A 26,189-nucleotide genomic window follows, 5' to 3' on the forward strand; every position below is an offset into this window, starting at 1 on the left:
GTTACAGAACGTTTCAAAGACTAGGGACAAAGAGCAAGGCGAGGTTACCCTTGGAACGTTGAATCCAAGTGGGACAGTCAAGCCTGACATGGGCCTGTGAGCCTGTGCAGTCAGCCCCAGGACTAGGGTGTCAATGGGACTCACATCTATGTTGCCCTGAAGTGCTGAGGGGACCGCCTGGGGCCCCTCCACCCCCCAGCACACGCTCGACACCAGGCCTGGGACACGTCTTTATTAAAGATGCAAGCAAGCACAGAAGTATCATGTGGGTGCTCAGTCATATCCATACAGTACTAAAAATAGAAAAATAGAAAAGAAATTTCACAGAAAGCAGCCTCCCTCAGGGATGCGAAGAAAAGGTGCTGTCAAGCCAACCATGCAATGCCACATGCCACCTGCCTGGCTCCAGCGGCTTGCCTTCACAAAGAAAACACACCGTTTCAAAGATGCAACACAGAACAGACTCCTTACTCGGTGGTGACCCCCGGCCACCTATCTAGGTATATCCTAGCCACATGAATACCACCCCAGTCCTACTGCGGCGACAACATGCATACAAGCTGCTCACCTGGCCGCCTCTCTGCTGCTTCTCCAGCCAAATGGGGGCCAGAAAATGAAGCAGGTGTGTGTGGGGGAAATAAAGATACCACCTCTGCTCCCCCGATATACTGAGGCACAGGGCAGACACAGACAAGGGCGAGCTTGCCAACCTGGGCCAAGGGAAACAGGGCGTTAAGCCTGCAAAATAGTTTTCCCACGGCTGAGCGCCCTGGGTAGAGACGGAACAACCTGAATGCTAAAGACCAGGAGTTCCAGAAATTCACTACACAGCATCTGCTTGCCAGCGTTGGCAGGTATTTGCTTCAGGGAACAAAAGGAAGACCGTAAACAAGAGCTCAGTGTCTCCAGTGCAGACTCTCTGGTCGCCGCACGGATCAGACCCGTCTGCTGGCCTCGTGGGCAGTTTCCTCCCGGAGTGTACCGCTGGCTCCTCAGTAGCTGAAGTTTCTGGCAGAGCGGCGTCCCCTTTGAAAATGCCCTGGTGAACAGCTTCCGCTTCATTTGCAGGAGGTTACAAAGAACAGCACACCATCAGGAGTCCCCCATCCCCAAAGCATCCCTCTGAGCCAGGTGAGTATGGAGTGGCTGTGCCTCACAAAAGAACATGACAGAAACAGAGGGTAAACCCTGAGATCCTTCTACCACTCAGGTGTGGCTCGCTCCTGAGTCCCCTTGGAAACGAACTTGTATTTGGTTTATACTGACATTTATTTTGATTTCCAGTGAAAAGCTCTATAAAATACAGTAAGTAACATGGGGCTGTAAAAGGCAGACATCCTAGCTGCGTATGTTACAGACTTTATGCTTATGCTGCCGGCCATCAGAACAGCGGCGACCGCAAGAGTGTTTGTAATCAGACAAGGACGGACTCCAAACTCCCAAGGTGGGACAGCTGCTCCAGACCGGAAGCAAGCCCACCCCACCCCCCACTTCCTCTGTGCTCCCCTCCCCACGTGTCCACAACCACTTCCGGAGCTTGTCCAGCGAGTAACGAATGCGTGCCTATGGGACTCGTAGCTAGTGGCATCTGGGGACTGTGAGCATGCAGGGTTGCTGTCGCTGTTATTATAAATAAAAGTCAAACGTGAGGTCGCACTTCCCCATCTTCTGTTTGTACACCAGGTCGAACTTCTCGTTCATGGACACAGTGAAGATGTCCTTCCACAGTCCAACTCTCCCTGAAACACAAAGGAGAACACCTGCTGAACTCGAGCGTTGGCAGGCCAGCTGCTGAACCACAGGAAGCCTTAGAAATGGATCTGGAAGGTTCCAGATCTATTCTTGGACCCTCCAAGCTTGACCTTAGTGGGGACAGGACAGGCAAGCTGAACTACGGACAAGCTGAACCCCCTTCCCTAAGTCTGTCGTCCTGGTGTCCTTTCCCCACTCAGTGGCCCAGCACCACAAGTGCACAGAGCTGAGTGCAGGGGCCTCTGCCCCAGTCACTGCTGGACCCCACACAGAGCAGTGACGCTCAGCTCCCAGACGGCGGGCAGCATCTGTGGAATGGATCTGCGCCCTGGCACCATGTGGAACTGGGGCCTCTGTGGCATCACTACTCACGGCTCCACAGCTCCACCCGTGGAGGCAGCATTTGCTTCTGAAGAATGTGAAAGGGGGAAAAAAATCATCCCACAGGAAGAACATGTTTCAGTGAGCAGGAAGCCTCCGGGTCAAGGAGAAAGATTTCGAGAAGCCTGCTGTGCAACCTCAGGGAGGAATGGAACACTCACAGTGTCGACTAGCTTCCGTGACTGGACACCAAGTGTGTGCGGCAGACAGCAAGAACTTCCGACTCAGCGCACGTACGGCAGGGCAGTCTCCAGCCACCACGCCACGGCTGCAGCACAGCGAGTCATAATACGTGCGTTCCTGGCTGACCCACAGGAGCACGGAACCCACAGACTGGCGTGTAGGCTACCTGCCGGCTATGCAGGCTTTGGAGGGAGAGCTCAAAATGACCCTGAACCTGCTGGACCCCCTCCTTTCCTGTTAACTATGAAAATCTGCAGCTGTGCCGGTCAAAGATTAATGGTGACCGTGTAGATGTCAGGAGTGGGGGTGCTGCCCTCCCAGCTCTGGGAGCTGCCCTGGGAGACGTGAACCCGCCCCCCTGCAGAGCACTGTTGCTGTGCTTTCCAGGAATGGCCTTGGGAGACTGAAACGGCAGTTCAGAATTCTTTTTGGGTCAGCATCTCTGAGATCAGAGCCCTGAGGGTCCCCAGCAAGTACCTTTCCTTCACAACCTGGTTAAAGTGGGCCTTGTCCTGGCAGAACCTCAGGCACAAAACTGCAACCCTGCAGATGCTGAGATAACATAGCCACTGTGACAAGGATTTTCCCTTTGGTAAATTAAAACTATGTCAGTGTTGGAGAGGGAAAAAAACAAAGAGAAACTGCTCCTGTGACCCATTAGTGATACCTAAGGGAGAAAAAAGCAGAAGCTTCTAGACCAAACGTACTATAAAAATGTTTTTCCCAGCCCTGGCCGGTTGGCTCAGTGGTAGAGCGTTGGCCTGGCGTGCAGGAGTTCCAGGTTTGATTCCCGGCCAGGGCACACAGGAGAAGCGCCCATCTGCTTCTCCACCCCTCCCCCTCTCCTTCCTCTCTGTCTCTCTCTACCCCTCCTGCAGCCAAGGCTCCATTGGTGCAAAGTTGGCCCGGGCGCTGAGGATGGCTCCATGGCCTCTGCCTCAGGCGCTAGAATGGCTCTAGTTGCGACAGAGCAATGGCCCAGATGGGTGGAGCATCGTCCCCTGGTGGGCATGCCGTGTGGATCCCGGTCGGGCGCACGCGGGAGTCTGTCTGACTGCCTCCCCGTTTCCAACTTCAGAAAAATACAAAAAAAAAAAAATGTTTTTCCCACTATTATTTTTCTCGGCTAAAGCAGCCAAGAGAGCTCATCAAAGGAGTCACCCACCTGGTGTAGAATTTGGAATCAAGACAGTGCAATGTATGCTGTGATATGAATCAAATTTAAGCAATGCAGCTGGCTACTCAAGCCCCTGCATTCTCACCAACGCAAGGAGGTCTTCCGAGCAAAGAGGCAATGTGCTAAAAGAAAACAAAATCAAAGAACTGAAATAAAGCAAAACCAAAGTAAACAATGATAAAGCAAACATGTCAGAAGGAGCACATGGAACGCGCTATGTTCCCAGCACTTCTTTACTACACAAACAAACCAAATGGGTTACCTGGGAAAAGGTCAAACCCAAGGATAACACAACAGAGCAAAAGCAAAACTGAAAATGAGCAAATAAATTTTAAATCATAAACATTTGTGATGCAGCCAGAACATAAGTCATGAGGTATTTTGGTTTCAGTTTCCTTCCTGGAAAAGCTGACTGCTCTGCCTTTAGAGAAAGGAATGCACTGTCCACTTGACCTTCAGAACAGCCCCATTAGCCACACGGCCGGCAGCCATGAGCAGCCCTTTGGGGAGGAAGAAGTGGATGCTTGTCTAAGCTCAGAGGCCTGGCCTAAGGCACCCCCCACCCACCCACTCCCACCCCCGCACACAGTCCCCGGCCCCAGGACTCTGAGCAGCTGTGATGGGAGCCCCACCCTCCTGCCACCACCCAGATAAGTCCCCATGTATCTGAGATGGGCGGCATCTCAGGGCTCATCACCTGAGAATGCTTGATTCCCCCGTGTAGGAACCTGCTTCAGGTTTACACCACCAGGTGTCAGAGGCAATTCATGCTTACCAAGAGGGCGGCTTACATGGCCACCGCCCCCACTTAGGGTTCAGGGGATTTTACTGCCTGAGCTCTCCACAATCAAGCAGCCTCTGACAGGGAGAGCAGCCCAGCGGGGTCTGGAGAGGATCCCTGCCTAGAGTATCTTCTCCATCTCAAACTGCTTCATGCCCAAGAAACAGCTCCAGGAAGGGGCGCCAGCCTCCTGCAGTAACACCAGTCTGGCCAACTTCAGGGAGGGCCTACACTTCCTGTTCTCTCCTGTGTCCTGGCGGGGCTAGTCTGTGGCACCAGCACCCCTGGTGAGTGCAGGAAACGGCTCTTCCTCACCTAGGAGCTCTCTCCCGCCCACAGCCAGTGAAGGCTGAGGAGTCCACCTGCACGCACACTGGGAGCTGGGATTCCACAGCCCCAGACCCATCCTCGGGCTCTGCTCTGTGGGGCCATCTGGGAAGACATCTGCTTGAAAACACTTTGCCCACAAGCCTGGAATGGCAGGCACTCCTGGGAACTAAAACACCACTTGCTGCCATCATGGGAGGGCACTCCACGGCACCATCAACGGGCCGGCTTCCAGGTGACCTTCTTGCCCCAAGGAGAGCAGAGGGCTCTGGAGAAATGACCCCAAGCAGCAGGACACTGACCAGGGGCAGGGAGGGGAGCTGGGCCCTGGGCCCCCGGGCAGGGGCAGGGGCAGATGTGGCGGGCAGGGGCACATACCCCGGCCCACAGGCAGGGCCTCGGCGTTGCAGCACTGGTCCACCAGCTGGTGGCAGTGCTCGATCAGTGACTCCAACTGGGCCTTGTCACAGGACACCCCCAGGAATCTGGCCAGCTGTTCCACCATCGTCACCAGGTCCTAGAAGACAAGAGCGGAGAGCAGGGGACCCATTAGAGGCAGCACCTTTACTGATGGCCAACTCTGGGCTGGGCACAGTGGGGGGCTTTGTATGCACTGTCCAGTTGGTCCTGAGCAAAGCCTGAGATAGGCCTTGTCTGGAAATAAAATCCCGGGGTTAGGAAGTAGCCAGAGGACAGCTCTCAAGCAGCAGCTCTGGTATTCAAACCCAGGTACTCAGGGGAATTTAGAAGCAGGCAGGAGCTTGATGGAGTTGTGCTCATTTTAAAACAGCAGCAAGAAGTAAAAATGCACTCAGACTGTGCCAGGAGCAGAAGCAGCCCCCCCTTCTACCTGCCCTGCCCTGTCCTCCACTAGCCGGAACCCAGATGGGCGCTTCGGAGAGCAAGGAGGCCCCTTACCCGCAGGAGCTGGCCTGGTGTGAAGCCAGTCACTCACAGCTGGCCCGCTGACAAAAAGCCATCTCTGAGCCCCAGCCCTCCAGACTGCGGGAGCATCACTGACTCATTCAAGGGTCCCCAGAGTGGCACGCACACTGGCTCGCCCCACAGCCCTTCTCCACGGCCGTCACTCTGTCCCTGGGCAATGCAGTGGGTCCATAAATAACAACTTCCTCCTGTTCAATTGTTTCATTAATAATGTTGACAGGAAACCATAGGAACTTAATTCTTGTTTATATCAATTAGTCTGCGGTGCCCTGGCTGGGGAACTCGGTCGGCTGGTGCGTCATCTGGATACACTAAGATTGCAGTTCAACCCCCAGTCAGGGCACATACAAGAATCCATAAATAATCCACAAATAATCCACATAAGAATCCAGGGCACATACAAGAAACCACTGAATGCATAAATAAGTGGGACAACAAATCAATGTTTCTTTCTCCCTTCTTCTCTCTCTAAAATCAATCAATAAAAAAAATTAGCCAGTGGTAACCTGGTTTCCTTTACATCATTTCACTTAATCATCAAGCCTATCGGCAACATGAAGCAAGGACATACTGTGCAGGTGCCTCACAGTCTCAACCCCTGCATCCCCAACCACTCTGCCCCGAGCCCTGAGCTGTGACAAGCAGTACCCTGTTGCTACAGCACTGGGGTTGCATGAGGAAAACGCTGGCGGCTGCTTCCTCATTTGCCTTTATAAAGCACATGAGCACCTTGAAGCCCCCAAGACGACCAAAGCGTAGGGACCTGTCTCGTTTCTCTGACCCATTTCCCAAACCTTATAGAAAGTCCCATGAAGGCTGATGAAGTGCCAGCTCCTCTCTGCTCCCCAGTCACCACCACCGGCTCTAGTCCTGCCCTCTGGGGCTCACATGGGACAGACACAGGTGCCTGGCTCCAGGGCTGGAGCACAGAGCTTGGCCAGGATTGGGGGTGCAATAGATGTCAGAATGAACAAAGAAATAAAAAGAGCGCCTCTCACTTGCCCAGCCCCCTGGTTATTTCCAATTTAAAAGGTAAAAAAGTAGCAATAGATCTAAGACACCTGGCCCTAAGTAAGGAGTCACCACAAGAGAGGAACACAGTTGGCCTATTGACACAGACCACTAGAGTGGCCAACAGAACCCTAATCAGACCCACACGCCCTTGACATCAGCACGTACCTCAGAGAGGAAGGCACGTCTGCAGCGTGCACCAGCTGCATGTACAGAGTCCAGCTGCAGACTAGCCCCGGGCAACCTGCCCACCTCCATGAGCTTCACGCCCCGTCTGGGAACCAGAGTTGGCAGTACCCACTTTTGTGGGACTGTGGCAAGAGGCCACGTGCCGTGGAGTCACCGCAGCCATGCCACCAGGTCACCGCGCCTGATGAGACCACCACGCAGGGCCGCTGCAGGGTTCTCGGGGAGAGAGGCTGGGGCAGCCCACAGGGAGGGCATGGGTGCAGGGAGGACACACAAGGTGCTGTGAGCCTCAAACACCAAGATGACAACGTTCCTGGAGACCAATGACATGCACTCAGGCCTCGTTTAGGATTAAGATAGAAATAACATGGACTACTAAAAATGGGATATATGATCACTCGATCTGTTAAAGAGATCCCAGACCACTACTGAGGTTTCTGAAAAAAGAATCAACACCTGAGAATTAGCAGCTAAACCCTGACCGTCGCAGGGACGCCGCCGAGTCCGCAGACAGGCCTGGCAGCACAGCAGGTCCCGGCTGCGACGGGCCTGCAGATGGAAAGCAGCCCATCTGACCCTTTCACTGAGCCCATCAAAGCACGGAAGAAGAATGACCACTCTGCTTTATGGGCTTGGGACAGAGTCCAGAATAGCCTAGCACAAAAGCCTGTGTTTCAGCTCTGAAGTTCGTGTCAATTTTGCCTCTTGCTGCCTCATGACTTAACCCTTTGAGTAGTACGAACGTTCATGGACGTCCTCGTGCCTTCTGACCATCCAGAGTACGATCGTACAAAAATTTTTATTTTAAAAATGTGTAAAGCAACATTAAGAAAAGGCAAATGTATATCCCTCATGTTTCCATAAATTGGTTATCAAACAAACATGATTTTAAGTTAATAAAACTGTAACTTGAACTAATTTCATTTTTTGAAAAAATCTCACTCTTGGGAGACAGTGAGCATGAATAAAACTCACCACTCAAAGGATTAATACTCAAGTAACAGTTTAAGGTACTCACTGCTGAGTTCATGGAAGCTCCAGGAAGAATCCGCCAGCCCAGCTGGCCTGCAGGGGTGTGTGCAGCTGGATGGGCAAAGGGCTCCCCTTCCACCCTGGGCCACTGCATGGACGTGGCATCCCCACTCCCGTGTACGCCCAACGAAAGCGCACTATGTCCGCTGAGACACAGGAGCGCTCACAGCACTTACTCATAACTACCCCAAAATGGGAACATCCAAAGGCCCAGCAGCACTGAGTGGGTAAGCTGCCACACCCCTGCTACAGAGAAACAGGAAAGGACACGCCTCGCTGCACCAGCACAGCCAATGGCCAGACACGAAAGTATAGGTCACATGACTCCACTTATGGAAGTTCAAAGCGAGCAGAGCTAGCCACAGAGAGGGAGGGCGGACTGCGGTGACCTCTGGGAAGCGGGTGTCAGCAGGAACAAGCTGCAGTGCTCTAAATCCTGACCTGGACCTGAGTGGCAGTTACACAGTTAAAAATGAAGGTCTCTAATCCGCCTAGGAGCTCCTGCAGGTGAGGTGTCCCATGAAGTGGAAGCCCTAACTCCAGTCCCCACCTCTGACTGCCTTCACCCAGCCGTCCTCCTCCAGGCCCTAGCTCCCACCTGGCTGCTCGGAGGCAGAAACTGTCAGCCACGGTCGCTAGCAGCCCTGTCTGTTCAGCACGGCGACAAGGCTATGACTGAGCACAAGCCCCCTCACTCACAGACCAGCCCTCCCGCAGTCCTCGACGCCCCTCTACCTGCGCTCCAGCCCCCATCAAGTCTGCACCTTAGCCCTTGGCTGCGAGCTGCTCACCTGTGTATGGAGAGGGTGCTGGGTAGCAGCGGGGTGGGTCTGGCTGCTGCTCCACTTACAACGAACAGGCTCCTTAAAGCCCTACCTGCTGCTCAACCCAGAGGCTGCCCTGCGCTGGGGCAGGGTCCGATGTACCAGCACGGGCCTAGGGGGTGTGAGGGGGGGTGGCAAATCTGGGCATACTCTGAGGCCCAGGTCGGGGGGCTTGAGGACACTCCAGTTAGTCCCACCATAGTGTCTACAGAAGAGCAGGCTCCCCGCCCCAGCCCCCACTCCACCCTACATGCTCTCCTGGCATTAGGAGCTGCAGCCCGGGCCTCCACCGCACTCACCCGGTGCATATCTTCGTACTTGAGGAAAAGCACGTTGGCGTCTGTGCGGTGCTCCCAGAATTCCTGCACGTGCTCGAACCAGGAGCCATAGCCCACTGTAGAGACAAGGGTACCAGGGAGTCACACATCACAGGGAGAAACCATGAAAACTGGGGCTGGGTTGGCTCCTTGCCTTCCAGAGGGCTCCCTCCTACTGCCTGGGGCTATGATTCAGGAAGGAAAAAACAAGTTCTTGGCTGGGTGAGGAAAGAGCCCCACAGATGAGCGTCTTCTGAAATCCCACATTGCCTCCCTCTCTGCCTGTCTCTCTTGCAAAAAAGTCCTCAGCCCTGTCCCTTCCCCACCTTCTGGATGCCTTGAGGCCTCTGCTCACCTGGGGCATGGATGGTCCCCAGCAACCGTGAGTCTCTGTATTTAACAAATGGTCACTGAAACAAAAATAATGCCCAGAGTAACTGGGACACAGAGCCAGTCAGTTTGTGAGCAGGGTGCAATGGGGTGCAGGAGACTAGGGGATCCCAGCAAAGGGCCCGCCCGGCCAGGAATGACTGAACTGCTACCCCTCCCATCCACTAACGCCAGTCTGCCATCTTGCCAGCAGGTGGCAGCACATCAGCAGCCTGCCACCACAGTGTAGAAAGGGCCCTGAGGGATCCTGGTGTCAATCAGGAGTCAGAGGTCGCTGAGGGGTGGGCCCCAAGAAGCAGGTCACAGCAGAAAGGCCCTCCTCAGGCTAACCAGGCCTGGCCTTGCCCCACGCTACATGAGGCATGAGTGGGGGCTCTGGGAGAGGAGGGCCAAATGGGCAGACATGAATGGAAAGAGCAGGGATTCTGCCAAAGGTCTTTTTTGTGACTGAGGCCAGTCCCCTCATCCCTGCTGGGCCCTGGTGCCCAATCCTCGGTACCCTTCCTACAACCAGCTGGCCAGCTCCTGCTGCCCCTGCACACCAGGAGGACACTCACACACAGGGCAGGCCTCAAACACAGGCCAACCACTGCCTGCTTTAGAGAGGACGAGGGGGAGAGCAGAGAAGGGAGCGACAGCCACCCACGGCCAGGCTAACGGCCATCGGGCCCAAGAGGAGAACCCAAGTCGGGACCATGGTCAGTAACCAGGGCCCTGGGCAGAGTAGGAGCCACATCCATGAACATGGAGCATAAGAAAATCTCTTGCTCAAGAGAAAACTTGCAGCCTGACCAGGCGGTGGCGCAGTGGATAGAGCGTTGGACTGGGATGCAGAGGACCCAGGTTCGAAACCCTGAGGTCACCAGCTTGAGCGCAGGCTCATCTGGTTTGAGCAAAAGCTCACCAGCTTGGACCCAAGGTCGCCGGCTCGAGCAAGGGGTTACTTGGTCTGCTGAAGGCCCACGGTCAAGGCACATATGAGAAAGCAATCAATGAACAACTAAGGTGTTGCAATGCCCAACGAAAAACTAATGATTGATGCTTCTCATCTCTTCGTTCCTGTCTGTCTGTCCCTGTCTATCCATCTCTGACTCTCTCTCTCTCTCTGTTAAAAAATAAAAAGAGAAAGAAAACTTGCAGAACAGACAATAGATGACCACTGGGGATGACATAAAGCTGGACAGAAAGGGTGACCGGCAACCATGAGGACAGCGGTCACTGCACATGGGAACAACATGTGCCTGCAAGTCTGAGCCCTGGTGATGGGCAGCTGCAGAGAGGGTGTGGACCTTACTGGTGGGAACGGTGCTTTCATACTCGGATGCACCATTCTGGGAAGGGCACTGCCCGCTTCTCCTTCTCTGAGAGTCCCTCCGTGCTGAGAGGTGCACATGCTTATCCACGAGAATTACTGGGCGAGTAACAGGAGTGATCCTGCCCTAGAGCACAGCTCCTCCACCTGCTCTGTCAGTGAATCCTCTGACCCTGTTCTCTCAGTAAACGGTGTAAGTTCACTGCCCCACACCCGCACCTTATTAGTCAAAATTTTCAGGACCATGGACAGAGAAGAGCAGGCAAGGGGCATGGCTGAGAACACAGAAACTAAAGGGAACTTGTGGGACCATGCAAAGTGTCCATGGCCTTGAACTTCAGTGCTGGACACTGCTGAGACTTCAAAACACGGGCAGGCCTACTCTGGGATTAAATGCTCCAACCCCTACACCACGTGGCAATTTGAACTTGCTAGACAACTGCCATTTGTGGCAGTACTGACTCCACAGAGGTAACTGCTTCTATAGAAGCAGGGGTGCATGCTGGGACTTAAAAACATACTTTGGGAACTAGGAGAGCAGTTTGTCCCAAATGCCTGGAAGATCATGAGGGGCCTAACAGAGAGTGGGCAGGCTGGGAGGGAGCCTGGATGGAGAGCCTCTAGCAAGCTCCAGGGGCCTTTGGGTGCAGGGGCCGTGGCCCTCCTATGGGCCCCTCCTCCCCTGAGCCCATCTCCCTCTCTGCCCCGGGCACAACTGGAGCAGACTCAACGGCAGGGCACCGAGCGGTTCCAGGCCTGCAGACAGGGCCACACGAGCATCCGTGCACAAGGGAGGGAATGTACTTGGACCAGGCTGGGGAGGCAGCTCCAGCTCGGTTGCCCCGAGCTCCATCTACACTTGGGGCACCATGTTCCTGGGTGCTCCCTATACACTGATCCCAATCTCATCACATAATCTCCCTGCAGAACCTGGGCGGGGCTGGGCAATGGACAATGAGGCTGAGCATTACTAGAGCTGGGAAGTAAAATAGGAATGGGATTTTCAGACTTGGTTACAAAATAGTCTCGGTGCAGATTTAGTTCAAGTACGGATATGATCCATTTCAAAACTCTTGGGTGTAAACTGTGAACTGCCCACTTGTGGTCCAGCACAGGTACCCAGAGAAGCCAAGACTGGCAAGTGGGGGAGCCACTGCAGGTAAGGGGAACAGAACAGTAGTGAAGACCTGCTGACCCACTGCCAAGGGGACAGCTTCCTCCCTGGTCCCTGTGCAGCAGGGGTGACGTGACCCACTACTCCCTTGGGGAGGGGACATATGGAGGGACCCTGGCACACTCACTCCCAGTTCACCTTTCTCCCCTGAGAACAAGCTTCTTGCACAGAGCACTGCCGTCAGCTCCCCCAACGTGTACCCTACCCTAGGTCACATGGGCCTGGGGCTGGGGGCTAAGCCCACCTGATACTCAAGCCTAGATGAGGCCCACAGGGCTCTCACAGAAAGCCAGAGCCTGCACTTGGCCTCTGTCGCCAATAACAAAGACTCCGGGGCCTCCGTTTTCACTGTTCAGAACCCAGGCAAGAAGAGAGATGTTTCTAATGGGAACTTCTCAGAACCCCAAACGTGGTAAGAGAGAAAGGCTTACAAGCAGGATGCCTGCTCTGCTGCACACAAGCTACAGCCTCGTACGAGCTTCCTACTGTCCCTCAGCCCCAGCCTGCTCAGCAGGAAGTGGGAAAGCAGGCCGACCCGCAGGGTGATGATCGGAACTAAGGCCATGTTGGGCAAAGCAGCAGCGCACACCAGTGCTGGCTGAACAACGGGAATCACTGCCGCGATGTCCACGCAGGCGGACACACTCACACTTGTCGTTCATGAACCGCCGGCAGAACTCCTGGAAGGTGCCTCGGTAGCTCATCGTGCGCAGGGAGCGGTGGAACTGGTAATAGGACACCACCAGGTCCTTGGGGTTCCGAGCCATGTATATGACCTGTGGGAGCAGGGAAGGAAGGAGGGACAGACAGGAGGGATGGGTTAGTCACTGATCCTCTGGCCCAGGCAGGCTGCCCTGTGCAGGCCACAGACCCACACCCCTCTCCTACCCATACCTTGGCCCCGTTCCCAACATCACAGCCAGCCCCTCACGCCCTGCGGCCAAATGTGTTTTGCTATTACTCTGTCTGGGCAGAGATGCGATCTTGTCCCCACAAGGGCATCTGCTAGGACGATTCCTTGAGCATTTTATTATAACTCTGTCATCCAGCTTGACTTTAATATCAACGGAAGGCAAAAAAATTCTGGTCTTGATACTCGTGAGAAGTGTGGTCCTCATAACCCTCATGTAGTTGAGGAAATGGGAAACATCAGCCTTGAATCCTTGGCCTTAAATGGGCATTGGATAAACTTGGGCTGGTCAAGTCCAAGTTCAACTATGGAAAACCCCAGATTAGGAACATGACTGAAATGCTAGCGATACAGGCTCCAGCAGGCATGGATGGCCAGGAGTCTCACTACACACTAGGTTCTCTGGAGATGGGTGAGAGTGACAGACCAGCGTTTGTCCTTGTAGGAACCCAGCCCGGGAAGGGAGCAGGGAATTACCTTGGAATCGCCATTGTGGAGATCAGAGGGCAGGAAGCGGTAGGGGAGGTGGCTTTTGATGAGGCGGGGAGACGTCAGTTCCTGTAGCAGGGCCAGGGGAGAGGTGTTCAGAGGACACACGGGTCTCAGGGCCTGTCTAGTGGGGGCCAGGAGGAGCAGGTCTCGGAAGAGCGGGACCAGCACTCCACCTGAGGTATATGACCACACTCTAGGCTGAGCCCTGGGCCAGACATGAGCAAGATGCAGACCTGTCCTCGGACACCCACAGCCTGAGTCAGCCTATCACAGTCACCCAGGGTCTGCCCAGGGAACCAGGACAGGTCTTGAAGGACCGCAGAGGAAGCACGAAGCACAAGGCACAGAGGAGCTGCTAGATTCTCAATCATCTCAGCACTCAGGCCTTCTTGCAGCTCCTGAAAGGTGCAGGCCATTTGGCCAGGGTTCAGGGGTCAGCACTCCTGTCCCTCTGCTCCAACTCTGTCAGCTCCTCTGTTCTTTCAGGACCTTACTCATTGTCCCCACTGCTGTGTCCAGTCCCACTTCACTCCGTCTGGCACCGGTCACAAGTAACCACCATGCCACCTTTAGTCAGCCTCCCTCCCTAGATTATCAGCTCTGTGAGTGCCACGACTACTCTCATCGAGTTCTTGGCTGTACCCCAACGCCAAGAGCATTGCTGGCCTGCAGTGGGTACCCAGTGCAGCTGCACAGATGGGCTAAGTGGGTGGGTGGACAGAGGCCGAATCCACACAGCTACACCAGCGAGGTAAGCAGCCGGGTAGACAGCAGAAGTCAGCTGCAAAGACCGGTTCACACAGGAATTGGACTTCATGTTGAGAGCAATGACACGCATGCTCAGCTGGTGGACAAGGCACAGGCAGTCCACGCCAGAAATGAGACCAGCAGGGTGCAAGAAGGGGTAGAGGGGCGGGGCAGAGAGAAAACTGCAGATACACCTGAGGCACAGAACAGAGGGGACTCTGGGTTGCTTATTTCATTCCTGACACCAAATATTTGGTGCAAATGCATCCTACCCAGCTCCCCTGATGGATGGGGTAAACCACAGGAGACAGAGTTCAGCTGAGCCCCTTACCCCCCCGACCCCCCACTCCTGGCATCTGCCTCCTTTCTACCTTGAAGTCACCCGTGTCACCAGCCAATCCGATTCCAAGGTCACTGTCACAGGATCAGTCTTGGATCTCCCCTGGATACCTGGGGTACCAGGAGCTCTCTGCTCTTCCTTTGCCCACAGGTCCCCCAAACCCCTCAGAGGAACTGTCACTTGGGTGTAACAGCAGAAACACCCCAAAGGGATTGCAGGGGCTGAGAGCCCACCAGCTCGGAGTACCTTGATGATGTCCAGGCCTGGCTGCGGGTACTCCAGGACTGGGAGCTGCTCATCGATATTCATGAGGCCGATTTCATCGGGGTCGGCGCCCTGGCTCACCAGGTAGACCACCTCCTGCAGCAAGCTCGTGCCTAGAGGGAAAAGGCCCCGGGAAGGAACGCTCAGAGGAGGCCCAAGGCCGACCCCTCACTCAGGTCAGCACCTGCACCCAAGAAGTAGGCTGTAGGGCCATGTGGGGGGGGCCCACATGCTTGGAGTCTAGGGGAAGAACACTGGCCTGGGCACAAGACTCTGGCCTGAATCCCACCCTGTGGTGACTGTGGGTAGGCTGGCCTTTCTGAGCTCCCATTTTCTCAGTGTGAAACGAGGGCAGGCAATGTTTCTCAGGGCTGTCATGAGCAATAAACAGGACACACTGTGCCATATCCCCCAAAGAGTCCACTGCTGTAGTAAGTGGATGATTCCTCAGGCTTCCAGAAGCTCAACTTTTCATACACCCGGCGTGATGAGGGTCCAATTGAAGCACTCGCCAACTATCTACAGTAATTACTTACAATGAAATCTCTGCCTACCCAGTACCCCCTACGGCTAAACACAGGTACGCCTGTAATCCAAGAAATCTCCTAGGTATACACCCAAGACAAACCTATAGACAGGTCCCAGGACAGTCCTGGCCGTGCTGCTCAGAATAGTCAAACCTTGGAAACAACGGCAGTGTCACTAACGCTACTAGAATAAGTAAGTTGTGGCACTCAGACAACAGCCACCAGAAGCAGTGAGCCCTGAACTACCGCTGCGCTCAGTGGGCTGAATCCCAGACACAGTGTTCGGCAAAGTCAGCCCCACCCCAGAGGCCACCAATTATATGATTTTTCTGTTCCTATTTACATTAAGCTCCAAAATGGGCAAATCTGAGCTACTGTGACCGAGGTGGGACCTGTTGACCAATAGCCCTCCTCCCAGCTCACCCCATGGGCTGCCCCAGCAGCATGGCTTGGGCAGGCCCCCCACCTGGGCCTGAGGACGGCCTCCAGGTACATTTCATACACAGGCTCCATGGCCCCCCGGCTCTAGCTTCCCACTGCTCATACATCAGGGTCTGGCTGTCCCACAGCATCACAAGGCAGCCAGCCCCCTGGAGTGCAGGCAGACCCTCCTTGGATATTCGCCTAGGGTCTTCCCTCTGCTGGACACCCCTCTACTCATCATCCTGTCAAGTCCTCTCCATCAAGAAGTTGGGCTTCCCGCCTGACCAGGTGGTGGCGCAGTGAACAGAGCGTCAGACTGGGACGTGGAGGACCCAGATTCAAGACCCCGAGGTCACCAGCTTGAGCGCGGGCTCATCTGGTTTGAACAAGGCTCACCAGCTTGAGCCCAAGGTCTCTGGCTTGAGCAAGGGGTCACTTGCTCTGCTGGAGCCCCCCAGTCAAGGCACATATGAGAAAGCAATCAATGAACAATTAAAGTGCCACAACAAAAAACTGATGCTTCTCATCTCTCTCCCTTCCTGTCTGTCTGTTCCTATCTGTCCCTCTATCTCTGTCACCAAAAATAAATAAATAAATAGATAGGTAGGTAGATAGATAGATAAAAACACAGAAACTAAAATAGGAAACAAATTTTAAAAAATAAAATAAAATAAAAGTTGAGCTTACCTAATGCCCCCAACATCCCCACAAGACCCATTCTGTCCCAGCATCACACCCGCTCCTCTGGGAGGCTGACAAACATGCAATCATGATATGATCACCACACGTGACAATCACCACACGTGACATGGACTGCCTCACTCTCTGAGGCAGCAGCATGCCCATCTCATTCACCCCACACCCCAGGCTCGGCACACAGCAGGTGCTCTAACATCTCAGCATTTGCTGCAGGAAGGAAGAGCAGCAGCTGAGCCTGGACACGGGTGTGCTGCCAAGGGCAAAGCTGGTGAGCACCTAGGGCCAGGCAGACACCCACGTAGGGGCAGCAGGCAGCCCCTGGGAGAAGGGTGGCTACATCCCAACATGGATGCTAGATCGCTGCACCTCCTCCAGACCCTGGTGTGTGCACCAAGCATTCAAGCTTCCAGCTCCAGGTCACCAGGGAGCCCAGGACCATCCCCCCCCCCCACCTCTCACTCTGGTCCCTCTCTTCTGCCGGCTCCTCATCTGTGCACCCTGAAAACACCGACCACCTGGAGCAAATTCAGCCACTCTCTTGGCCTCCCACAGTCCCACCCCCTAGGCCAGATCCACATCTACCCCCCCCCACACACACACACGTCTGTCTATCTGAACACCTGGTGCCCACTGCCCTCCCCCCCAGGACCATGCCAGCTCTGCCACAGCCTGCCTTCCTGCACCTGCCTTCTTGCCCCCACCTGCCTCACAGCAAACAGCCCCCCACCCCGGGCAGCTGCTCTAACCAAACAGTGACTCACCTTCCTCACCCTCACACCTCCACAAATGGCTGGTTCTACTATCACGTGAGCACAGAGGGAACCCTCCCATCTGTGACTCCAGGAGAGCCCCCCCCCCCAGTTCTCTGCTCTGCCCAGCTCACCCCAACCCTGGCCTACTCTCTAGAAAGCAGCAAGAACAAGGACACTAGATCACACTCCTGTCCACCGAAGGCCCTCCGTCTCCTCAGAGCAGTGGTCGGCAAACTCATTAGTCAACAGAGCCAAATATCAACAGTACAATGACTGAAATTTCTTTTGAGAGCCAAATTTTTTAAACTTAAACCAGACAGGTAGGTACATTCCTTATCGAGGTAGTGCCCGCACGTGGTACTTTGTGGAAGAGCCACACTCAAGGGGCCAAAGAGCCACATGTGGCTCGCAAGCCGCAGATTGCCAACCAGGGCCTCAGAGGAAAGGAAGGTCTTGACCATGGCTCGCACACCCGGCAGCCTGGCTCCAGGCTCCCACACCTCTCTGACTGACTCCTTCATCCACTGAGCTCCTACCAGCCTCCCTGCCAGTCAGAGTATGCTGTTTGCATCAGCTGGTCCCCTGCCTGAAGCCCTTTCCTCTTTCCCGTAGGTCCTTCAGGTGTGAGTGCTCCTTGACCAGACACATAACTAACAGTCCCACCCTTCACCCTTCCCTCTGCCCCCAACAGCCCAGTAATGACCTGCACATTCCTTTATTCTGAATGCACGAACAAAGCCTGGGTGCTGAGTAATCAGAAAGGGATGTGTTAATCAAGGAAGACTTCCTGGAGAAGGCAGCTTTGGAGCAAAGGCTCTGAAGGAAGAAAGTGGTGCTGTGACTCTTCATTTCAAACAGACAGAACTTCTGCTCATTAACCATAGGAGCCTCCCACTAACCTGAGAAGTGAGGACCATCACTCCATTTGCGGATGAGGCTTCTGAGGTCTAAGTGGGCTGGGTGCAAGGTCACAGAACCCATCTGTGGCCCCACCCTGTTCCTCCTCATGAGGAACCCGTCCATCCAGCAGCTCGGCAGCTGCACTGGGGGTTCCAGGCGCTCAGAAATGGACTGTGGGCAGAGTTCCCAAAATGGGCTTCTCCCGGTGCCATTTTCGGGACCTATTTTTAGTGCTTCCAACCCCCACCCCCGCAGCCTCCACAGGCAATGGCCCAAACCAACTTTCTCTGCACATTAACATCGACTTAAATCAATATCAGCTCATCAATTCCAAAGCCCCATCCTCGCCTCCATTAAACATCTGTGCCGGAAGACCAGCCTCGTGAGAGCCTGAAGGAAGCTCTCCCCCCGACCGCCCACCAGCCTGTCCTTAGTGGCCCTCGCTCCAGCCCCTCCAAGTCTATTTCCTGGCTCAGCAGCTCCCAGCTTTCTTCTGCAGCTCTCAGTGGACCCAACAAGAGGACACTGCATGCCTGCCCGGCACCAGGGGACAGACGCAGGGTCACACAGGACAAGTGGAGCAAGCAGTCCCTACCTCCCTAGGCCAGCAGGAAAGATGTGGCAAACTGGTCACAGAAAAGACTAACTCAAGATGATGATGACAGCCACACTGACCGGTCACTACAGGGTTCCAGACGCTTTTCTAAGCACCTTAACTGAAGGCCCAGTACAGGCTTTGCACTCACACCAACCTGGTTCTGCAAGGGTCTCCGCCCAGCCCCGGCTGTGTCCAGACCTCCCCGCTCGTCTCTCCTCTCCATGCCCACTGCCCACTCTAGTTCCCATCCACACAGGTGGCATCCTTGCAGGTTAGCCTGAGCATCCACTCTCCGGGCTGCCATGGCCACCAAACACCCTGTGCTCTCACCCAGCGGGGCCGCAGCGCTTTCTGCCTGAAAGACTGGAAACTGAGAGGATGAACACAGCCTTCTACCACCCTGAGTGCCTGGCACCGAACGTGGCAGCAGCACCCATTTCCCACACCGGGACTCCCATGGAAGCCACACCCCAGGTAACAGGTGACAGCTAGGGCAGCATACACAAGGTAGAGGGAGGTTCTACAAGCATGTTCTGTACGAAGGTGGAGACAGAAGGTAAGAGTTTAGGTTACTAGTCCAACGTCACAGGAAGGGGAGTGCTCCATCTGGAGTGGGAGCCCAAGGATGGGAGTCCCCACTACCACAGGCCTCCCCAGCACGCCCGGTGGAGCAGGGGACAATACTTGAACCAACTGAGCTATCTTCAGCACCTACGGCTGACGCTCAGACCAAGCCACTGGCTATGAGAGGGAAAGAGAGAGAGAAGGGGAGAGGGAGGTGGAGAGAAGCTACGATGGCATTGAAAGGAGGGAAGCTTGTGTGTGAGAACTTGGTGAGGTCTTCATTTTCTTTACTTGACAATCAGCAGACTATTGAAAAGGTATAGATTGTGAAATAACTCTCTAAGCCCATTCAAAATTTGAAGTAAGAGAAGAATCAAGAATTTCCTAGCCTGACCAGGTGGTGGAGCATGCAGAGAAGCCCGTGTGAGGCCCTGCGGGTAGCCTACAGGGCAGATGGGGGCACAGTGGCCAGAGCCGTGCTGGGTGTCCTTCCACTCCTACAGCCCCCCGCCGGGACGTGATACACAAAAGCAGACGGGGCAGAGCAAAGCCTCAGCACCCCAACCATCCCCCTGCAGTCTGAATCCTGAGGGGAGGTGGGCACAGGAGGGGACACCAGAGCAGGAAGCCTGACTCCCCAACCATGCCCCTGCAGTCTGAATCCTGAGGGGAGGTGGGCACAGGAGGGGACACCACAGCAGGAAGCCTGACTCCCCAACCATCCCCCTGCAGTCTGAATCCTGAGGGGAGGTGGGCACAGGAGGGGACACCAGAGCAGGAAGCCTGACTCCCAGCAAATCCAAGGTGAGGCAGAGGAGAGCCAGGCTCTCCAGGTGAAACTGGGGAGGGCTGGGGAGGGCTGGCAGGGCCGCCTCACTGGGGAGCAACATGCCGCATGCTCGCAAGTCGACTGGCTGCGATCAGTCAGCCACGGGAGAGCTTCTGCTGACACCAGGAAATCCCTCCCGTATGGGGGGAATGAATGCTGACACGTCCTCTCCACTGAGACCCGCTGGCATTCTGAGGGCAGTCCTAAGGAATCTGGGGCCTGGCCTGTTACTAGGATGGAGGGAGCCCGGCAGAATTTCATTCCATTCAGTCTCTGGGGAGAGAGGAAGCGGCACTCTCAGGTCAGAATCCATGGAACTATGCTCCCAACCGCCAGGATCCTGGGACTGGAATTAGAATTTTTATTTTCATTTTATTATTAACCAAAGACACACATGCCCCTAGTTTAAATAATCAGAGTACCAGAAGACTTGTGACAGAAAAATCCAGTGACCTCCCCACACTCAATCCCACTCCGAGGAAAATTAATTATTTTTTTTAACAGAGACAGAGAGAGAGAGAGAGAAGGATAGACAGGAATGGAGAGAGGTGAGAAGCATCAATCATCAGTTTTTCCTTGCGACACCTTAGTTGTTCATTGATTGCTTTCTCATACGTGCCTTGACCATGGGCCTTCGGCAGAGTTACCCTTGCTTGAGCCAGCGACCTTGGGTCCAAGCTGGTGAGCTTTTGCTTAAACCAGATGAGCCCACGCTCAAGCTGGCGACCTCGGGGTCTCGAACCTGGGCCCTTCCGCATCCCAGTCCGACGCTCTATCCACTGCGCCACCACCTGGTCAGGCTAGGAAATTCTTGATTCTTCTCTTACTTCAAATTTTGAATGGGCTTAGAGAGTTATTTCACAATCTATACCTTTTCAAAAGTCTGCTGATTGTCAAGTAAAGAAAATGAAGACCTCACCAAGTTCTCACACACAAGCTTCCCTCCTTTCAATGCCATCGTAGCTTCTCTCCACCTCCCTCTCCCCTTCTCTCTCTCTTTCCCTCTCATAGCCAGTGGCTTGGTCTGAGCGTCAGCCGTAGGTGCTGAAGATAGCTCAGTTGGTTCAAGTATTGTCCCCAGATGGGGGTTGCCAGGTGGATCCTGGTCAGGGAGCATGCAGAAGTCTGCCTCACTATCTCCCTTCCTCTCACTTAAAAAGAAAAAAAAAATTGTTCTACTTCTTGGGATATTTCCACCACTTGGACCATCTAAACCTCACAAGTGAGTTTTTAAAATTCCAGCTACCATACTTGTAATCCCCACAAGGCGTTCCTTCATGATCTCTGCTGCTTCTTTCTGGCTAGCTGCCCTCTTCCATGAAAGCAGAGCTGTCTGCACTCTCTGAGGACATCATGCAGAGTTAGGGCTGCAGGTGACATTCTGGGTTGGGTTTTTTTTTTGGGGGGGGGGTTGGGTTTTTTTTTTTGTATTTTTCTAAAGCTGGAAATGGGGAGAGACAGTCAGACAGACTCCCGCATGCGCCTGACCGGGATCCACCTGGCACGCCCACCAGGGGCGACGCTCTGCCCACTAGGGGGCGATGCTCTGCCCCTCTGGGGCATCGCTCTGCCACGACCAGAGCCACTCTAGAGCTTGGGGCAGAGGCCAAGGAGCCATCCCCAGCGCCCGGACCATCTTTGCTCCAATGGAGCCTTGGCTGCGGGAGGGGAAGAGAGAGACAGAGAGGAAGGAGGGGGGGTGGAGAAGCAAATGGGTGCTTCTCCTATGTGCCCTGGCCGGGAATCGAACCCGGGTCCCCCGCACGCCAGGCCGACGCTCTACCGCTGAGCCAACCGGCCAGGGCTGCATTCTGGGTTTTTTTAAGTTGTCTTCTACTCTGTAAACTGTCTTTCACTCTTCCAAGCTCCTTCTTCTGCTTTTTGTTCTTTTTATGCAGGTTATTTGTACTTGATGCTGGCAACTCAAAGATCTGGTGACCTTGAGTCCATCCACAGGTAAAAGGAATGACTGGATGCAGGCGTCTGTGGTGAGCAAGGCTTGCTGACTACAGGGCTTTGTGTGTCTGGGAAAGCAGCCCAGCCCTGGTGCTCCCACAGCTGAGATGAGAGGTGCTATGTGCAAATATTCATAGGTCTCTTCTTTTTCTCCAGACAAGATGCCTCCACTCTTTGCCCTATAGGACCACAAGCATCCTAGGATCCAAGTAGTGGAAGGAGCGGAGGACCTCCCTTTTGAGAATGTAGTTTTCACATGATCCCATTTCTGATATGGCCAACAGCTGTGCTCGACATCTCCAAATCCACAGCCTCTCTGCATCAACTTCCCCAAAGAAACCTGTCATTGCAACATTCTCCTGTTTTTAAGCTTCCCCACCATGGCTGCCACCCTCTGGGTGCCAGGTGCATCCAATCCCTGGAGCCCTGCAGTGAGAACTGATGTAGGCACCCGCCACCTGCCCCTCTGCTGGCACTCAAGTTCTCCACCCGCTGAGCCAGTTAATGCTCAGTTACTACATCTGATCTTCCAAAACTCGGCTGGCATCACTAATCTACAGTCACCACCTCTCCTCCTCTTAGGGGGTTCAGAGCTTTCGACTCCTTGGCTGGCATGTGGTGAGGTTTTACGAGGAAGCAGAGATGAGCATGTGTTCGATCTTCCCCAATCAATCAAATGTGCCCCACGGGGCATTCCAGAGTCACAGGACACCGATGTGTTACCATCAGGGCCTGGCCAGCTCCCTCAGAAACAGCAGGAGCTGAGCATTTAGGGATGCAGCCCAACAGAGCTGTCCCAGACCATCCAGGGCCCAGGGCTCCAGCAGGCCCCTCGTAGGGGTGGGGCTTGCTCTCCCAACAGACACTGTGAAGACTCCCAGAACAGGAAAGAGCAGAGGTGATCTACCTTTTGTTAAGCACCCGTCCCGCCCTAGGAGGTTTCACATATGCTGTTAAGATATCTCTCAAGATCACCTCTTGGCCCTGGCCAGTTGGCTCAGTGGTAAAGCATCAGCCTGATGTGTGGATGTCTCAGGTTCAATTCCTGGTCTGCACACAAGAGAGACAACCATCTGCTTCTCCACCTCTCCCCCTCCTCTTCCCTTTCCCTCTCACTCTCTCTTCCCATCCGCAGCCACGGCTCAATTGGTTCAAGTGAGTTGGCCTCGGGCACTGAGGATGGCTCCTTGGCCTATACGCTATGAAGAACTCAGTTACTGAGCATGGCCTCAGATTGGCAAAGCATTGCCCCCTGCTGGGCTTGCCTGGTGGATCCCAGTCAGGGCACATGCAGGAGTCTATCTCTCTGCCTCCTCCCTTTTCCTTGAATTAAAAAAAAAAAAATCACCTCTTGATTATCTATCCAAACAATCCCCACAATATGCACAAGGACATGGACCTTAGAGGACAAGTGTGGTTCAGGCACACGGCTGAAAATGGATGGGGAATCAAGGCGAGAAGCCCAAAATGGCTTTACATGCAGGTGCCCAGTGGTCACCCCAATAATAACCAAGTCAAGCACTCAGTGTCGCAAGCAGGGGATGTCACAGGAACTCACGCAGCCATTTCCTCATTTGATTCTCACAAACCCGGGTGGCTACCTTCATTGCATTTCACATATGGAGAAGCAAACTCTGAGATTAACTGCCCAAAGCCACAGATCTGGTGGGCCAGGACCCCAAGCTCTGACTCCAGTACTGGAGTATGTTCATACACACACACACACACACACACACACACACACACACACACACTCACACACCTCTCACAAAGTAAAACCAAGGCCATGAACCATGGGCTCTCACTTTCAGGCTAAAGGTCTAACCCTAACCCCACCAGATTAGGGATGGAGCAAGGGTGAGTCACAGAGAGGAAGTGGCTGGAACCTCCCTGACCCACAAAATGGGAGCTGAGCATCCAGGCCTGGGCTCTGGGAAGCAAGCATGGCCGGCACTGCAGTTGCCCGCTCCCAGCTCTGGGCTTGCTGGACAGAGGGAAACCTGGTCACTGAGCAGAGGCTTTGGCGTGCCCGCTCCACAGCCAGCTGGCAAGGCCGCCCATCCTCAGACAACTCTGGCCTGCCACCATCCCTGTCTGGTGAGGCCCACGAGGCTGAGGCCCAGATTCCCAGCCTAGCTCTGGAGAGCCTGAAACAGTCACCGTGCCACTGGCCCTCAGTGTCCTCAGGGTGAAATTCTCTGGAGCTTTGATGTGGGTTCCTGGGATCACAGATGTGGACACACTGACCAGGAAAACGTTGTCTGTGCTGTTAGGCTCACCTGGGCTCTACCCCCTACACCTGAGTTAGTTTCTTCTGAGGCCTCGGTTCCTAACCTGAAAAGGGGTCTTTATTGCAGTGAAGCTGTGAGGATGACAGGCCACAGGATGAAGAGAAACCCTCTCCCCTCCTGGTCTGCTCTGAGGCTTGAGGAGGACCAAGGCTGACTTTAGGGGGTCTTCCCCATCACCCAGTCCATACCCTACCCCTGGGGGGGTGGGGGTGGGGAGATCACCCCAGAATGAGTAGACCCCAGCTCATTCCAGGCTAAGCTGTGTCTCCTGTCAGCCATCTGTGTGCCAGAGAGCACTCACGAAGCCCAAGCCGGGGTCCCTGGACCTCCAGCCCCTCTGGAAATAACTTGAACTTCCAGAAAACTCCAGTAAATCTGCAAACATGCTGTAGGGAGGCTCCTACCTCCCAGTGGGCCCTTTTCTTGCCCTAGTGCACTCCAGAAGCCCATGCTGGGACCCCACTCCCTGCTGACACTGTCCCACACTCCAGAAGCTGCAGACACACCCAGTGACGAGACATGGAAGCAGGGCTGCCTCGGCCAGGGTGCAGAGAGCCGGGGGGAGCACAGGAAGGCCGGAGAGACTACAGAAACTCGCTGGACTCAAGCCTGGCAGGGAGCTGAAGTCGCAAGACAGCAGCTGGCTGCAAATCCCGAGAGACGGGCCCTTCCAGAGAGACAGAGCTCAGGAGGAGGAGGAGCCAGGCACAGTGCAAGTAGGAAGGAAGGATTCAGACAGCATTTTCACAACAGCAACGACTGCAGACTTGCAGAGCTGACACAGAGTGCTGGAACCAGACAGATTCCTCTCTGCAGACCTGCACAGGTACCCACAAGAGACTTGCTCAGTGCCACGGCTGCGGGAAAAGGGAAAGGCTCCGCCAGGACCACTATTCTCTATGGGAAAATACTTGAAGCTCCTATGGAAGGGGGAGGGCAAACCTGTCCCCTTCCCAAACCCTTCATTCTGGTGAAAACCCAACATAGCTAGAAAATGGGTAAAAGAAAAAAATTCTGTCCTTGAGAGAGAGGCAGGAAGTCATCCCTGGGCTATGTCAGAGACCCCTAAACGCAGGAAGAGGGATGGGAAACTCCTTCTTGCATAAGACCCACCATCAAGGCAGAGCTGGCTGTCACTCAGGAGAAGCAGGACCACTGAGAAAGCCTCACCTAAGGCTGCATCTGGAGCAGATGACAGGATGTCTTCATGAAAACCTCTCCTCTCCAAGCTAGTAAATTGGAGCAACAAGTACTAGTGGTCCACCCCTGGGGGTGGGGGGCAAGGGTGTGGGGAGACACCACTCTTAAGGCTCAAACCAAAAGCTGCAGGTGGGCAGGAACACCAAGGTAAGACCTTCAGGAAACTCAGCCCCCATACAAAGCACAAGGTGAAGAAGCTATAGGAACTGAAACCAATGGCCACTCAATTGATCAGAGCAACAGCAGAACCCAAATGCAGCCCAACTCTTGCCAGACTGACTCACCTCGCACACCAAAGGCCTGGCCAGAACGAACAAGCCTGTTTCTAAGCATAAACATGACTGACCTCCATCTCTAATGTCTGCACACCATATCCAGCATTCAATCTAAGAGCACTACTCATTTAAAAAGGCAATGAAGGCCTGACCTGTGGTGGCGCAGTGGGATAAAGCGTCGACCTGGAAGTGCTGAGGTCGCCGGTTCAAAACCCTGGGCTTGCCTGGTCAAGGCACATATGGGAGTTGATGCTTCCAGCTCCTCCCCCCCTTCTCTCTCTCTGTCTCTCCTCTCTCTCTCTCTCTCTCTCTCTCTGTCTCTCCCTATCCTCTCTAAAATGAATAAAAAAAATATATATATATATGCAATGAAAAACAATAACAACAGCCCACTGTCAGATAACAAAACAGTCAACAGACTAGAATTTAATCTGATTAACACGCTCAAGAATTTCTTGGAAAAGGTGAATGACACGCATGAACACATGGGATATTTCAGGAGAGAGATGAAAACTGGAAGACAAAATACTAGAGGAAAAGGAAGTCATGGAAACAGATCTAGAATGCTTCTGATGGGCTCACAGACCTGACCTCACAGACCTGACACAGTGGAAGGGAGAATCAGTT

General features: G+C 54.2%; 1 protein-coding gene across 2 annotated transcripts in view; it reads right to left on the reverse strand.

The window, feature by feature from the left end:
• Positions 1 to 217: 217 nt before the first annotated feature.
• The window catches only part of SULT4A1 (sulfotransferase family 4A member 1), a 29,703-nt gene continuing 3,731 nt past the window's right edge, over positions 218 to 26,189 (reverse strand). Inside the window, exons 2-7 of one of the 2 annotated variants that reach the window (XM_066358615.1) lie at positions 14,531 to 14,661; positions 13,183 to 13,263; positions 12,445 to 12,571; positions 8,902 to 8,996; positions 4,980 to 5,118; positions 218 to 1,739 (exon numbers count right to left, since the gene is read on the reverse strand). In XM_066358615.1, coding sequence (XP_066214712.1) covers positions 1,627 to 1,739; positions 4,980 to 5,118; positions 8,902 to 8,996; positions 12,445 to 12,571; positions 13,183 to 13,263; positions 14,531 to 14,661 — 686 coding nt within the window. In that variant the 3' untranslated portion in view covers positions 218 to 1,626. Of the gene's footprint in view, positions 1,740 to 3,489; positions 3,616 to 4,979; positions 5,119 to 8,901; positions 8,997 to 12,444; positions 12,572 to 13,182; positions 13,264 to 14,530; positions 14,662 to 26,189 lie in introns of those variants that run through there. The other variant, XM_066358616.1, reaches the window with a different exon arrangement.

Source organism: Saccopteryx leptura, chromosome 1 (genome assembly GCF_036850995.1).
Source record: "Saccopteryx leptura isolate mSacLep1 chromosome 1, mSacLep1_pri_phased_curated, whole genome shotgun sequence".
NCBI classification, from domain to species: domain Eukaryota; kingdom Metazoa; phylum Chordata; class Mammalia; order Chiroptera; family Emballonuridae; genus Saccopteryx; species Saccopteryx leptura.